The sequence below is a fragment of the Dermochelys coriacea genome, chromosome 3 (genome assembly GCF_009764565.3).
Source record: "Dermochelys coriacea isolate rDerCor1 chromosome 3, rDerCor1.pri.v4, whole genome shotgun sequence".
NCBI classification, from domain to species: domain Eukaryota; kingdom Metazoa; phylum Chordata; order Testudines; family Dermochelyidae; genus Dermochelys; species Dermochelys coriacea.
The window spans coordinates 21,689,587-21,706,132 of NC_050070.1; the positions used below are offsets into that span (position 1 = coordinate 21,689,587).

The 16,546-nt window shown below is 36.4% G+C and overlaps 1 protein-coding gene across 23 annotated transcripts in view; it reads left to right on the top strand.

Moving 5' to 3' along the window:
- Positions 1–16,546, top strand: part of PUM2 (pumilio RNA binding family member 2) — a 107,745-nt gene that overhangs the window by 38,790 nt on the left and 52,409 nt on the right. For all 23 annotated transcript variants that reach the window (XR_006279731.1, XM_038394062.2, XM_038394071.2 and 20 more), the window contains 6 exons: positions 4,820–4,925; positions 5,286–5,473; positions 6,170–6,342; positions 8,828–9,098; positions 9,414–9,507; positions 14,190–14,315. Coding sequence is in view for 22 of the 23 variants with exons in the window: in XM_038394062.2 (XP_038249990.1) it covers positions 4,820–4,925; positions 5,286–5,473; positions 6,170–6,342; positions 8,828–9,098; positions 9,414–9,507; positions 14,190–14,315 (958 nt within the window). In the remaining variant the exon portion in view is untranslated. The remainder of the gene's footprint in view (positions 1–4,819; positions 4,926–5,285; positions 5,474–6,169; positions 6,343–8,827; positions 9,099–9,413; positions 9,508–14,189; positions 14,316–16,546) is intronic.

Sequence of the window (16,546 nt, forward strand, 5' to 3'; positions counted from 1 at the left end):
AGTGAAGACATTGTTCCTGTTATGGTCTCTTGTTCTCACATATGCGTTTTTCTGAGTTGAATTTCATTTCCTGATCATATTCCTAATCCCCGTCAATTTATTTTTCTGTCTCTGCAGGGGTTCAGCACTTCCCACTTCTACACTTAGCTCCAGAGCGATTGATCCAGTGGGGGGGGTAGATTTAATTGGTGGGCTGTTAATTCCATCACTTGGAGTCTTTTAATGACATTTAACTGTCTTTCTGAAATATATGCTTGTGTTCAACCACAAGTTATTTGGTTAGATGCAGGAATCACTAAGTGAAAGGCCTATTTTGCCTTTGCTTCTCTGTTATGCGGCAGAATGAATGACATGCCTGTCATAGAGGTGCACACTGCTCTTTCAGGTACCACATAAGAAGTAACAGATGGCAGTTTGTTTGGGCTGTTCATGCCCTTAGCTAATCACTACCTAAATAACCACATTTTAATTATGATGAACAACATGATGTATGCTTAGCTATCAGCAATTGGGAAGAACCAATTCAGTCCCCCCTCCTTAGGGAAGATTAAACCCTCATAACTTGGGCAGGGAAAAATCTTACCTATGTACTTCTTTCGCTGTAGGCAAACTCAATTGTGTTGTTAAATTATCACAACATAAATCCACCAAAATGTAGCGTCTACCTGTTGGTCCCAGACAAATTGTATCTTAAATACAATTATATATTCCCCAATATGATTTGACTGGATTTTTAAAAATAGTTTCTAAAGTTCAGTTTTTAAAATTTGTTGGCATTGTCCAGACAAATTTAGGCAACCAAAGATAGATCCGTTTGCATCCTAAAATCAGTTGTAAAACCCCTTGTCACAAGGAGCAGCAGCCATGGACCTGCTATCCTGACCATTCCTGAAATACCTCTTTAATGTCTTTCCTGCATCCTCTCTTTTGGGTAGGACTCTGCAAAAGATAAAGGTTAGTCCTCTTTTAGTTCTAAGCAAAGTAAGCTGCCAGGGCATAAGAGGGAAGGTCTTCTCATGGATCAGTAACTGGTTAAAAGGTAGGAAACAAAGGGTAGGAATAAATGGTCAGTTTTCAGAATGTAGAGAGGAAAATAATGGTGTCCCCTAGGTGTCTGTACTGGTCCCAGTACTGCTCAACATATTCATAAACAATCTGGAAAAAGGGATAAACAGTGAGGTGGCAAAGTTTTGTATCATCTGCAAATTACTCAAGATAAGTCCAAAGCTGACTGCAAAGATTACAAAGGGATCTCACAAAACTGAGTGACTGGGCAACAAAATGGCAGATGAAATTCAATGTTGATAAATACAAAGTAATGCACATTGAAAAACATAATCCCAACTATACATATAAACCGATGAGGTCTAAATTAACTGTTACCACTCAAGAAAGATCTTGGAGTCATTGTGAATAGTTCTCTGAAAGCATCCACTCAATGTATCACTAACAGAATGTTGGATATCATTAGGAAAGGGATAGATAACGAGACAGAAAATATCATATTGCCTCTATATAATCCATTGTATGCCCACATCTTGAATAGTGCCTACAGATCTGGTTGCCTCATCTCAAAAAAGATATATTGTAATTGGGAAAGGTACAGAAAAGGGTTACACAAATGATTAGGGGGTATGGAAGAGCTATGAGCCTATGAGGAGAGATTAATAAAACTAGGACTTTTCAGCTTGGAAAACAGATGACTACAGGGTATATGATAGAGGTCTACAAAATCATGACTGGTGTGGAGAAAATTAAATAAGGAAGTGCTCTTTACTCCTTCTCATAACACAAGAATTAGAGGTCACCAAATGAAATTAATAGGCAGCAGATTTAAAATAAAAAAGGAAGTACTTCTTCACACAATGCCCAGTCAACCTGTGAAATCTTGGCCTTCACAACATCCTCCAGCAAAAATTAGACAGGGTTCAAAAAAGCACTAGATAAGTTCATGGAGAATAGGTCCATCAATAGCTATTAGCCAGGATGGGCAGGGATGCAAAATCATGGTCTGAAGTGTCCCTAACCTCTGTTTGCCAGAAGCTGGGAATGGGTGACGTGGTATGGATCACTTGATGATTACCTGTTCTGTTCATTCCCTCTGAAGAACCTGGCATTGGCCACTGTCAGAAGACAGGATACTGGATTAGATGGATCATTGGTCTGACCCAGTATTGCTGTTCTTATGTTCTGGCTGCTCTTCTCGATGAGACACTCTACCAATAGACAATACTCCTGTGTTTTGCAGAAATCCTGCACACTGTTTCAGGGATAAATAAATGTTATTCCAATCTTTCCTCGCTTGGACTTTCTGCCATACTTGTCTGACTTTCAGCTGGATAATGAAAGTTTTATATAGAAATAATCTCATTTGAGAGGACACAAAATAAACATGCTAGAAGTGCATGACAATTTGATGACCTGACCAGAATCTGATTTAATCTGCTCCATTCTTCCCATCAGTTTTTTGCTTTTGGTAGCTATAATCTCAGCCAGAAAAATCTCTGAACTCAATGATCGTATTCGCACTTTCTGTTGGAAGTGTCACTTTTTCTATAAACACACACTTTTTTTTATAGTTTTCATATAATGGCTTTATTTCATTTCTGCCCTATCCTGGGACATCCAGAAGGAAAACAGTGGTGCCTTTACAGACATAGATACAGAGTTTAAAGCTAGATGGGACCCTTAGTACGCCATTAAATTTCACTTAATTACCCAGTATTGAGGTATCCTGCATGGTCCTCGATGTACTTCTCCATTCTCTGAGATCTAAATAGTTCAGATCTTTACAAACTTACAGAAGACATAGTGTTTTGTTACACATGAAAATCTATGATGTGGACACCTGGTGATTACTTTTTAAAATATACAAATAGAGAAACGGACACTTAAGCATCTTCCATTGCAGCCTTTGACAGGAAGACACTGCATACCAAAATACTATCATGAACAATAGACTCTCCTGAACACAGCTAAAAGTATGTGCTCTGTTTTTCTAGTTATTTTCCTCCCTTCATTTATGACTCTTTAAAATCCCACTGTAAGAACCAGGGATTTCAATATAAAGAATGGGGAAATGGCTTTTAAATTTAATTTAACTATTCTCCAACTGATTCTACCCACCAACTTTGTTCCTGGCTAGTAGGTTTCTGAGACATTTGAAGCCTCATTAATCCTTTAGTTACTGGAGGGGAGAAGCGACTGTCTTGACTTCAGCTTTCTGACTGCTAAAGAAGTAGGCACTCAACTACTCTTGATGCCTAATGATCTCTTTTTTTTGTTCCCTTCCTCATGAATAGCTCCAGGGCATATCTCTGCTTCTGTTCATAGCCATTTAAATAGCTGCCTGGTTAAAATGTTGTGAATCCTGTCCATTTCTTACAGGGCCATATGTAGGGTCTTACCAAATTCATGACCACGAAATCTGGTCTTTTGTATACTTTTACCCTATACTATAAAAATATCCTATATTACAGGATAAAAGTATACAAAAGTACAGTGTTTCTCAAACTGGAGGTTCTGACCCAAAAAGGGGTCGCAAGCCTAGTGTAGCGGTGGGTCATGGTATTGCCACCCTTACTTCTGTGCTGCTGCTGGCAGCAGTGCTGCTTTCAGAGCTAGGCATCTGGTCAGCAGCTGCTGCTGCCCAGCCCCCAGCTCTGAAGGCAGCACAGAACTAAGGGTGATCTCCTCTAGGCACTATCTGCAGACTAGGCGAAATAGTTTTGCATCAGATTATATTTGTCATATTTTTTTCCACTTCCAAAAGGCCTAGAAATTTGTTTTAAATGGATGGTTAAATTCTGCAGAATTAGGTGGTTAATCTCCTTTCAAAAGTTTTTTTTACTTTCCACTAAGAAATTTTTTTTTTTTTAAATAAATGCTGGGTTACAATTTTTCAGTGTGCATAAAAATTACAATCCAATGAAAACTGTATTAATGTGTTTGTGAGGATTTAGACGTACACCACAGTGGCAGAGTTGGTAAACCTAGTTATATTGCCACTGATGTTTATAGTTATAAAGCAAGATATAAAAAGATTGGTGACTTAGGAATGTTTTTGATGAAGTTAAACGCTTTCTGTAATCACACTAAAACTGGTTTTGTTCCAAGACAGAATAGAAAATGAGATTCTAAATCTGAAATGGCTTCGATTTTTCTACCTTAGAAGTAGTAACTTGAGCAAAACCTGTCGCTGAGGGGAATGGCTGAGATTTGGAACCTTTAATCTGTAGGTCACTGGGTCAAACATGGTAGGGTTTGTAGTAAGCTAGAGGTAGCTGAACTGCCATCATGTGGATAGTTACTATCTAAAGTTTGTGGACTTGCTCCATTTCCAAGTTGATACAACCACATCATGAAAACTACCTCTGGATTTGCTATTCTTGTTAGTTGTTTAGGCTGAAAGGCCAAGATTTTGAATCATGATGGAAAATGGAGTGGCTTCTCACCTTTAGAGATGCAACCTACCAGGTGGTGGTTGAAGAACATCAGGGCATTAGCATGGGAAAGCTTGCATAGTTACTGTTCATTCTCTGTGTGTTCTGTGTAACTAGTACCTGAGTCTTAGGTTGTCAGTTGGGCTCCTTTCATGAGAAATTAATTAGACACTATTTTTCACTCTTTAATTGTTTAAATGTAGTTTGTTTCCTTCTGTACAGTTAACATCTATAGAATCTCTAAATATCTAGAATGTTTTTGTTTCATTGATGGAATATATCCCCCTTGGTTGTGCTGTTAATATTTTTGGCTATTTATAAGAACTATTGGTTAATTTTTGGCTATTTTAAATGAAGTAACTTCCCCTCTTAAATAGCTGTTACCTGCCAAAAAGTTTTGGGAACCTGATGATTCAGCAAAAGATGGACAAAAAGGGATATTCCTTGGTGATGAGTGGAGAGAGACTGCATGGGGAACTCCTCGTAAGTGATTGTAATTCGCATTTAAAGATGATTCCTGTTGACTTATCTGAAAGTAATAGTTTTATAAAACCCTAGATATGCCTTACATTTTAAATTGTTTTCCCTCATGTTAATTCTGAGAAATCTGTACTGAACAAATGACAATGGTATGCCAGTACCACTCAAAACTGGGATACAAGATTTTTTTTTTAAAATAAATATATTTAGTTATAACTGTTTAAAAAAATAAAACTGGCTTTGTATTTCATTGCCATGTTCTGGTCTTGCTTAATATATTCCCCTTTATGAAATGCTAACAACTTTGCAAGTTATACTGGAAAGTACAGATTAGTAATTTTTTATTTTTTTTTTTTTAAACAGACCATTCTATGTCCCAGCCTATTATGGTACAGAGAAAGCCTGGACAGGGTTTTCATGGAAACAGTGAAGTAAATGCTGTATTGTCTCCTCGATCAGAAAGTGGTGGCCTTGGAGTGAGCATGGTAGAATATGTGTTAAGTTCCTCTCCAGCAGATAAATTGGATTCCCGGTTTAGGAAAGGAGCTTTTGTAAGTAATCTAATGCTTTAAGCTTGCATAGTTACTTACAGCACTGCTATGAATTCTTGTACATAGTTATGTTTTTCTACTACATTTTTCCATTTCTCTTCTATCCTTCCCTTTAACTGAGGAATGTGTAGTTCTTACCCATCACTTTTTCTTAGTTGGAAGATCCTAACATGAAAGGGTTAGGGAGAAACATTTGGGGAGTTCTTGGCCTTCAATAAGTTTCTCAGGAAAATTATTGCATTTATTTACCAATCGCCTTCAAATCCAGGCAGAAAAATAGGTACTATGCAAATCACTGGTGAGATGAAAAAGCTCTTAATAACTATATTTAAAGCAAAATACAAAATGGCCTTTGGACTAGAGCTTCATATTATTTGTGTTCTTAAAAACACTTTAATTTTTTTTTAATAGTATATTGTGATCTAATTTGTGGTGTTACTGCTTTACCAGCACCGCTATAGTTAAGGTTGAGTTAACTTTTCCATTATAAATTCTGACAATGCCCTTTTATGTTTTAGCAATTAGTAATTGCATGTGGTTGAAACTTCATAAACAAGTTGCGTACCAAATGCAATTTCATTTAGAACAAAATGTTTGTATTTTTTACATGCATTATAGTGTAGAATTAGGTCATCTTACGGTGCTCCTTTTGTGTTCTGTTAAATATTCAGAATCAAACAGATTCTTTTTCCTCAGGGCACTAGAGATGCTGAAACAGATGGACCTGAGAAAGGAGATCAGAAAGGAAAGGCTTCTCCATTTGAGGAGGACAAAAACAGAGATCTTAAACAAGGAGATGATGAGGATGTTACTAAAATAAATGTCAGAGGTTTGCCAAATGGAATGGATGCCGATTGCAAAGATTTTAAGTAAGCTTTTAACTGTTTCTCAAGAAGACAAGCATATCTCTTTAGGGATACTTGGAGTTCTTGTTTGTGTGTCAAATTCAAACATTTATTCAGCTGTAGATTGATTCTTTTATCTCTCATCCTCTCCCCTCCTGCTGTGCCACATGTTACTTACAATTTCATTAGCCCATGTGTCATTTTTCATAAGAGAGAAAAGTTCATCTTAACTAAATAAACCTAGTAGTTCTTCTAAATAAATTACTACTGCAAAAGGCAGTGTGTAACACATGTTAAAGGGGGCTTTAAGATTTTATCCTATTAATAAATCATGAACTAAATTACTTTCTGTGACTTTTTTTCTTCTTAAACTTCATAACTTTCACATCCAGCTCATGTGTTAAGGAGTTAGTCCTGCAGAATTTTAATGTAACCTCTAATTTTGCTATGAAGCAGTGCATCTTCCCACTGCATAACCTGTTGGAATCCCAATTCCGTTTCCCCACACAATTCATCCTCTATTTGACCAGCATGATATGATTCAACTCCCTTCTCAGCCAGTCAGTACCATTCTGAATGCTGACGAGAGTGACATTTATTCAGGTTTTTTTGTTTTAAAAGGAGAGGGTCCTTTTGGGATTTAAACCTTGATCCCACTCATAGCAGCCCAATCAGCTGTCACAAGCAGTCACCCTATTTTATCTAATCTTTAATTAAACCTTTGGTACCTTACAAATACCAGATTAATCATCTTGGTATCTAAATACCTATCTAATATATCCTTGATAATTGACATGATCATTGACAAACCAGAAAACTGCTGTTTAGACTGCTGCTTATAAGTCCATCTTAATATGAATGGGAGGTACAAAACTTGAGTTAAAGATTATCATCTTTAACTCTTAATATTCTTTCTTTTCTTGGTCTAAAATTGAACCTTTATATTTAAATGTTTGTTTGATTTTTTACTTTTATTTTTTAAATTTAGAAAGGTAAGGAAATGCATATTTGACCCAGGGTTAAGAATGTATCCTCCAGATCCATTTCTAGTCTTTTGGATAAATACATGATTGCCCATATTAAAAACAAAGAAAATAACAAATAAACATGTTAATTATGCCAAAAGTGAAATCCTCAACATATTGTGTATCTGAAAAGCTACAGTCACTGCTTTGGAATGCATGCTACCATATCAAAAATAAAACATTTCATTCATTTTACTAAATTGTCTACTGCATATGCAGAGTGATTAATTTTAATCTGTTCTGTTGTTTTTATTTAAATATCAAAAGCAATGACAATATTAAAAAATAAATGCTTTCCAAATTATTTTTTTTAGAAATGACTTTTTTTTTTTTTTGGGCATACACGCAGAAAAGCATCCAAACCCAGTAAACCTCTCAAGAAATAATAGAGAAGGCTATCTAATTAAGTGGCCAATTTGAAGTAGAGTTATGAATCCCTGCAAATAAAGTTTATAATTGAACTATTGACACAACTTTAACTATAGCAATACAATGGCACCACTATAAAGAGCAAACCTATCCTAACTAAAATATATTATTTTAAAATGTTTGTCCTATTCTTCCTGTATCTCTTGACATTTATATTAAAACAGTATTTTGAATTAACGTGTAGTATGGGTTTTCTTCCTATATAATTCTTATTTATAAGTGAAATGGATATTGAAATAACCAATGCATGAAACTTTAGTTTCTCTAGCTTGTGTCACAGGCAAAGAAAAAGCAGTGCTAAATGGCTTTTAATGCATAATTTAAGTTTGGAGCCAGACTGGGTTACTAGGTGACAAAAGTTCCCTGCCATAGTATTCCTCTTTGTCACCATCAAAGCACTAGAGTGGCTGTATGTGCTTTGGATTGAATCAGTTTGTTAAAAGTGACAGGTTTTATGGTGTTTTCTTTCCCCCAACAAAAGACTGACTTCTGATTTTTGATACTGGACAGTTCAGAGTTATATCTGCAGATTTGCTGGAGGCACCCATGCCTTCATTTCAGTGAGAAATATTTAAACCTTTGAGTGCTGCAGAGATGAGGGAAGTAGGACTGACATAACACTTCCCATTTGGAAGTGGAGTATATCTACCAACCTTTGACAGCACACTAGGGTGCTTTTACTGTATAGTAACATGATCCATATGGCCAGGTAGTACACTACATGCCAACGTGCTGTAGATTTACACCCCAGCTTGCCAAGCACTGACTTCTTACAGGTGATTGGCAGTTCACTTCATTTCATTCATAAGAGTCTGGAAATATTTTTCAGTGGGGTTTATAATGCAAGTAAACTGGTAAAGCTAAAGGTGTGCTTTTTCCTAGCTCACCATTGTATGCCTGTTAAGCTGCTTATGGTGAATCTTCTTTCTCTCACTTATATTTGTAAACTTTTTCATGTTTAAAGATTCTCCTTCAACAGATTGTAATATGCTTTCTACTTAATTGATTTATTTGTCAAGCCTGTAAGAGGCTCTTTGTTAATTTCCTCTATGCAGTCGTACTCCTGGAAGCCGACAAGCCTCCCCAACAGAAGTAGCTGAGCGCCTGGGTCCTAACCCTAACTCCACAGAAGGATTAGGTCCACTTTCCAATCCTACTGCCCACAAACCTTTGGTAGAAGACTTTTCAAACTCAGAAACTCAGAATCTGGATGCCATGGAACAAATTGGTCTTGATTCTTTACAGTTTGACTATCCTGGCAATCAGGTACAAATGGACTCCTCAGGAGCTACTGTAGGACTTTTTGACTACAGTTCTCAGCAGCAGGTTAGTGCTGTTCTTACAGAACTGATGAGAATGTGTTTAAAATATTCTGTGGTTTGAAGATGTTGCAATTTGTTCCTTCTAATTAACTATTTAAGCATAACATTTTTGATGTATTTCACCTTATTAAACTCCTATACTTGAGAGAGAGTAGGATGGAAACAAATGTACGTACTTTTCCACGTAATATACGTTGTGCACAGTTTCCCAACCTATGTCTGAAGAGTATTTGGTTTATAGTATTTTATATGTAAATTCTAAACTTTAAGTATAACTTGCATCTTTAAATTGAAAACTTAAATGTTTGCTATTTCATAGCTTTTCCAGAGAACTAATGCGCTAACTGTCCAGCAGTTAACAGCAGCCCAGCAGCAACAGTACGCATTGGCTGCAGCTCAGCAGCCACACATAGGTGAGATTTTTATAATGCATAAATACTTTAGATGTCAGCGACAAAAGCTGACAATGTATTGTTTTGCTACACTACTTTCAGTTTACTAAACATCAAATCTAATTCAAGTTTGCTGGTTTATGGTGTTCTGACTAGTTAATAAATAGTAGATAGTATATGCATATATGCACTGGAAAGAGAAATATTAGTGATCATTTTGAAGAGCTGCTGTATCAGATTGTTCCTACTCTATATAACGGTTTCTAAAATTGCGTGTTTTGTTTCGTTTCCTCCACCTAAATATTTGCCACTACACTTGTGTTCAAATGACTGAAAATTAGTTTTGCTTATGTAGAACTGTATATTGAAAATATGGATGACTAAAAATGGGAAGTACGCTTATTTTAATGCCACAAAGTAAGTGTAAGTGAAGCAACTCATTCATTTGTAAAATGGGATAATACTTAATATACCTCCCAGAGGTGTTGAGGTTAAATTAATATTTGTAATAGCCCATTGAGATCCTCCAGTAAAAGGCTTTTATTGTGTTGAATAACTTCATTCCTTCATAAATAGCTGCTTATCCTAGAGGTGCCCTAGCAATTGTCTAGTTAAAGTCGTGTTGAATTTTGTATTTAAAGCAGGGCTAAAATCCCTGTAAGACTTCAGTGTTTGAATTTAGTCTACACATTTCTTATGAATCCTGAGGTTTTTTGGACTCTTATCTGAGTTGCTGCAAAGTCCAAACTTTACACACCAACAATTCAGTAAAGTCTTAAGGAAAAGATAGGTTTGTTTTTTAAATTTTTACAGCTTAGCAGAAGTTATTCACTGAGTCTTGTGAGGAGCTCTGTGCTAAGCATCCCCTGGTTCAGTGAAACAGCAGTGCCTTAGAGAGCCCTTAGTGCATTGATATCTTAGCAAGAAGACATTCTTCTCCCTTGATGCTACTGCCTGAGTGCTCTCAGGAGTCAAGGTAGCAGCAGCAACTACAGGAAAGCCGAGTTGTCTTTGTGGAGGCATCAAGTCACAAAAGGGCTCCTCAAGGGTTACTGTTTCAGTGAGCTGAGACAGCCCAACATGGGAGCCCCTCAAGTTGAGATACTTTGGTGAAGGGATAGTGGATTCCAACTCTTTATTCCCCTCACTTTCATCCTCCTTAACCACCTTGCATGTTCATTTTCATCATCTGAGTCAGATGCCACCAGTAGAAAGTTGACTTTCTCTTTTGGTGGTTTGGGTTCTGTAGTTTCCACATCCAAGTGTTGCTCTTTTAAGACTTCTAAAAGCATGCTTCACACCTTGTTCCTCTCGGATCTTGGACAGCTCTTCAGATTCTTAAACCCTGGGTTGAGCGCTGTAGTTATTTTTAGAAATTTCACATCGGTACCTTCTTTGCGTTTTGTCAAATCTGGTATGAAAGTGTTCTTAAAACGAACGTGCTGGGTCATCATCCGAGACTGCTATAACATGAAATGTATGCAGAATGCGGGTAAAACAGAGCAGGAGACATACAGTTCTCCCCCCAAGGTGTACAGTCACAAATTTAATTGACACATTATTTTTTTAACGAGCATCATCAGCATGGACATATGTCCTCTGGAATGGTAGCTGAAGAATGAAGGGGCATATGAATGTTTAGCATATCTGGTATGTAAATACCTTGCAATGCCGGCTACATCAGTGCCATGCGAACACCTGTTCTCGCTTTCAGGTGACATTGTAAATAAGAAGCAGGCAGCAGTATCTCCTGTCAATGTTGACAAACTTGTTTTGTCTTAGCAGTTGGCAGAATAAGTAGTAAGACTGGGTGGACTTGTAGGCTCTAAAGTTTTACACTGTTTTGTTTTTGAGTGCAGTTATGTAACCCAAAAAAAAAATCTGCATTTGTAAGTTACACTTTCTCGATTGCACTTCAGTACTTGTATGAGGTGAATTGAAAAATACTATTTCTTTTGTTTATCATTTTTACAGTGCATATATTTGTAATCAAAAATAATATAAAGTGAGCATTGTGCACTTTGTAGTCTGTGTTGTAATTTAAATCAATATTGAAAATGTAGGAAAATATCTAAAAGTATTAAATTTTCAGTTGGCATTCTATTAAGTGTGATTAATCGTGATTCATTTTTTTAATCACACTTAATATTTTTTAGTTAATCATGTGAGTTAATGGCAATTAATTGACAGCCCTAAATCCTAATATATTTTTTGAGATTGGACAGCCAGAATTGTGTGGTGTATTCAAGGTGTGGGCATACAATAGATTTATATAGAAAATACCTTAATGCCGCTGTCTTATTATCTATCCTTTTTCCTAATGATTCCTAATATTCTGTTAGTTTTTTGACTACCATTGCAAAATGAGCGAATGGTTTCAGAGAACTGTACATCATGACTCCAAAATCTCTTTCTTGAGTGGTAGCAGCTAATTTAGAGCCCATCATTTTGTATGTATAGCTGGGATTATGTCTTCCAATGTACATTACTGTGCATTTATCTACATTGAATTTCGTGTGCTATTTTCTTGCCCACTCACCCACTTTTGTGAGATCTTTGCAACCTTTTGCAGTCAGCTTTGGACTTAACTATCTTGAGTAATATTGAATTATTTGCACACTTTGCCATCTCACTTTTCACCCCTTTTTCCAGTTCATTTATGAATATGTTGAACTGATCCTAATATGGATCCTTGGGGTCCCCGCTATTTACCTCTTTCCACTGTGAAAACTAACCATTTAGTCCTATGCTTTGTTTCCTATCTTTTAACCAGTTACTGATTCATGAGAGGACCTTATCCCATGACTGTTTTAAGTGTTGTGTTTAAGAGCCTTTAGTGAGGGTCGTGGCCAAAAGCTTTCTGAAAGTGAAAGTACATTATATCCACAGGGTCAATATTGTCCGTATGTATGATGATCCCTTCAAAGAATTCTAATAGATTGGTGGGGCATGATTTCCCTTTACAAAAGCCTTCCTCAACAAAACGTGTTCAACTGTGTCTGATAATTCTGTTCTTTACTATAGTTTCAGCCAATTTGCCCAGTACTAAAGTTAGGCTTACCATCCTGTAATTGCCAGGATTGTCTCTGGAGTCATTTTAAAAAATCAGCATCACATTAGCTATCGTCCAGTCATCTGATACAGAGGTTGATTTAAATAATAGGTTACATACCACAGTTAGTAGTTCTGCAATTTCATATCTGAGTTCCTTCAGAACTGTTGGGTGACTATCATCTGGTCCTGGTGACTTATTACTGATAAATTAATCAGTTTGTTCCAAAATCTCTTCTGTTAACACCTCAGTCTGGGAGACAAGGTGAGTGAGATAAAATCTCTTATTGGACCAAGTTCTGTTAGTGAGAGAGACAAGCTTTTTCTAGCCACACAGTGCACTTTTTCAGGTCTGCTTTCAAAAGACAAGCTGGAGAGCTTAAATTCGTTATTCAAAAATCATGATGTCTAGCAGAGTAATAAATTTAAGCTCCCAGCCTTGTCTTTTGAAAGCAGACCAGATGAAGGGTTCTGTGTGGCTCGAAAGCTTCTCTCACCAGCAGAAGTTGGCCCAATAAAAGATATTACCTCATCCGCCTTTGTGTCTCCAATGTTCTGAGACTGACACAGGCACACACATATTGCATACCTCAATCGGGGACGTTTCCTCAGATTTATCACCTAAAAAGAATAGCTCACATGTGAGAATCTCCCTCTCATCCTCTGCAGTGAAGACCGATGCAAAGAATTCGTTTAGCTTTTCTGCAATGCTCTGGTCGTCTGAGTGCTCCTTTAGCATCTCCATCATCAGTGGCCCCACTGATTGTTTGGCAGGCTTCCAGCCTCTGATGTACTTACAAAAAAAAATTTTTGCTGTAAGTTTTTGTGTCTTGCTGGTTGCTCTTCAAAATCTTTTTTGGCCTGCCTAATTATACTTTACGTGCTAGAGTTTATCCTCCTTTCTGTTTTCCTCAGTAAGATTTGACAGTTTTCAAAGGGATGTCTTTTGGTCTTTAACCACTTCTTTTACTGTGTTGTTTAGCAGTGGTAGCTTTTTTTTGGGTGTGCGGGGGGTCCTTTTACTGTTTTTTGTGTTTTTTATTTGGGGTATACATTTAGATTGAGCTTCTATAGTGTTTTTTAAAAATATCTGTACATTTCAACACTCCTCCACCCCCCCTTGAGCACCTGTGGCACCCCTGCTCTCCCTCCCCATCCAACATTTAGTCAGGGGTATATAGTACAAGTCATGGACAGGTCACGGGCTGTGAATTTTTGTTTACTGCCCATGACCTGTCCATGACTTTTATTAAATATACCAGTGACTAAAATCTTAATTATCATCGTTCCACCAAGTTTCTCTGATGCTTATTATATCAGTAGCCTCATTTAATAGCAGGCACTCAAGTTCACCTTAGTTCATCTTAATTTTTAGATTTCTTGTATTTGCATATAAGCACTTATAAAATTTCTCTATATGTAGTTGTTTGCCCTCGTGTGGCATAACTGAATGGGGTTAGGGCAGAGATTTTGTGGTTAGAAAAAATGAAAGTAATGATTTCTTTGCTACTTTGTCTTCACTTCAAAACATCAAGAAGAGTACATGCAGTACTTGTTTTAATACAGGTATAACTTGTGATCATATTGATTAAATGTGCAATAATGTCTGTTGGATCTATTTGCTAAAATTAAATCTTTGTTTGTTACTACAGCAGGGGTATTCTCAGCAGGCTTGGCTCCAGCTGCTTTTGTGCCAAACCCGTACATTATCAGTGCCGCTCCTCCAGGTACTGACCCATACACTGCAGCAGGGATAGCTGCTGCAGCAACACTAGCAGGTAACAAAATTTTTTCTCAATTTTTATTATAACTTACTGATTAGAATTTAAAAATAGTAAAATGCATTTATAAATTTTTTTATTGAGAAAATGATTGGATTTGTAGATCAATATTTGTAGTCTTGAAGATTTTTTTTTCTATGAATAATTAAGAGGGCACAATCTACTTAAATAAACTGCATTTTCTTTCTCAATATTTTGTACTCTTAATTGTTGCATATAATATCAAAGATTGCTCTGTCTAGAATATTTTTTATTAATATTGTATCTGAAAATTATAGAAAAAGATTAAGTATTGTTGTTCCTTTTTTAAAAATGGAAAAACTGAGATCCCAGAGCTGTTAAGTGTATTTCCAAGTGACTCAACAGGTCATTGATAGAACTGAGATTAGAAAATCGTGTCTTTTTGAGTCTCTGTCTAGTACTCTATCCAGTAGACAGTGTATTCCCTGTTTGCATGAGTCTTTCACACAGCAACAGGATGTGGAAAAAATACCTTTAAATAGAAAGGTCTGATGTAAAACCACAAATATTGCGCAGTACTCAGGGCAAATGGAGTATTTGGAACTGCTTCTGACATTTCAGAAAGTGATTTAGATTGTCTCCCAGTAATGGAGGTGGAAAGGAATATTAAAATATGCACACAGTACATGAGAACTGTGGCATTTGATGAGCAAGGTGATTAGAAATGATGGTTAAGAGCCTTTCACTGCTAGGTTTTTTTATATCACAAGTAGACTGGAAATGTTGGGCTTCAAAAACTAAGCCAGTATCTCAGCCCAGTTTGAAGGATGTGATCTAGCATGTGTGAGTGTCAAAGAAAAATCGCATGGTTGTATTTGCAAACGAGAAAAGGGATAAAGAATGAGGAAGTGTAGAATCAGGAGTGTTGAAGAAAAAAGGCCAAGAACGTTGCTATGGGAAGCTCTTTGGTTTAGGCAGGAGAGGCTGGGTTTATCCTGTGGAATCTGAAGTGATTTTTTAATGTGTGATAAAACTGACTTTGAGCATACTTTTACATGTAAGCTTTAACAACTGACTGTAAGTGTTTCTAACTTTACAAGAGTCTACCAGAAGGGTGTGTGGTGTTGCAGTGTGAATCCTCTTGTGTGTCCCACTCCCAGAAGTTGTTTGACCATATGCATGTATCTGTTTGGATTATAGTGGTGATCATTTACATTTACAACAGAACTCCTACTTAATAAACTAATTGGGGACTGAGAAGTTCATAAACTGGAATGTTTCCTTTTCAACACCAATAGACCAAGAACATGGACACTTTATTTTTGGTGGTAGTAGCTTCAGTTTGCATAGTGATTCGTCCAACCCTCAGCAACTTTGATAAAGCTTGTGAAAAATTCCTTACAGTGGAAACAACCAAATTTGACCTCAAAACTAGTAATTTTTCTCAATCCTATCCCTGCAGAGTAGGGTTATGCTTTTTAGTAAGGTTTCAATTATAAATGGTTTATAACCAATTAGATGTTAAAAGCATGTTATAGATGAGCATAGGACGTATGGGTTATAGATGATTAAGAGCACGTCAGTAGAAGGTGCTGTAGATGGTCATGATGGTAGAGTTCATTCAAGAACAACTAATTAACCGTTTATTAAAATATCTGTTCATCGTTTCTTAATCTTTTATAAACTATTTGTAGAAGTAACTTGAATATAAAGTGTGTCCAGAAAGTAATTACTGTTGTCCCTCATCAAGAGTTGGGAGTAAGCTACCATCTGGTACAGCAGTTGAACAACTTTGAATTGTTATGGGAGTTATCAGTTATGTGCTTAAAAGTTAGAGTCAGGGTTGACTGTCTAACCAAACGGCTGCATTCAAAGAACAGAAACAATGACTTGATATTTTTCATATACACGGTAGTATTTGTTTGTTTTAAGGATATCAGCCTTTCTTGTGTTCTTCTGTTAATGTTTCAGACCAGAAAAGGGAGGTTAAAATGAAGCTCATTAGTTGAATAAAATGGATCTTTTAAAATAGATACAAGTTTGGTTTTGCTAACATTTATTTAAGAGCTCTTGACAATTACAATGCAAGTTCTCTTTGTAAAATTGAAAGATTAATTTGTGTAAGGGATAATGATGTCTTCTGTGTGATGTTCATTTAGCAACTAGCACCATAGAGTGAAAATCCCGATCAGAGTTTATAGATGCTATTGCAATATGAATAATAATAATTTTGATGAACAACAATAAATTGAAAATAATGTGTTTTG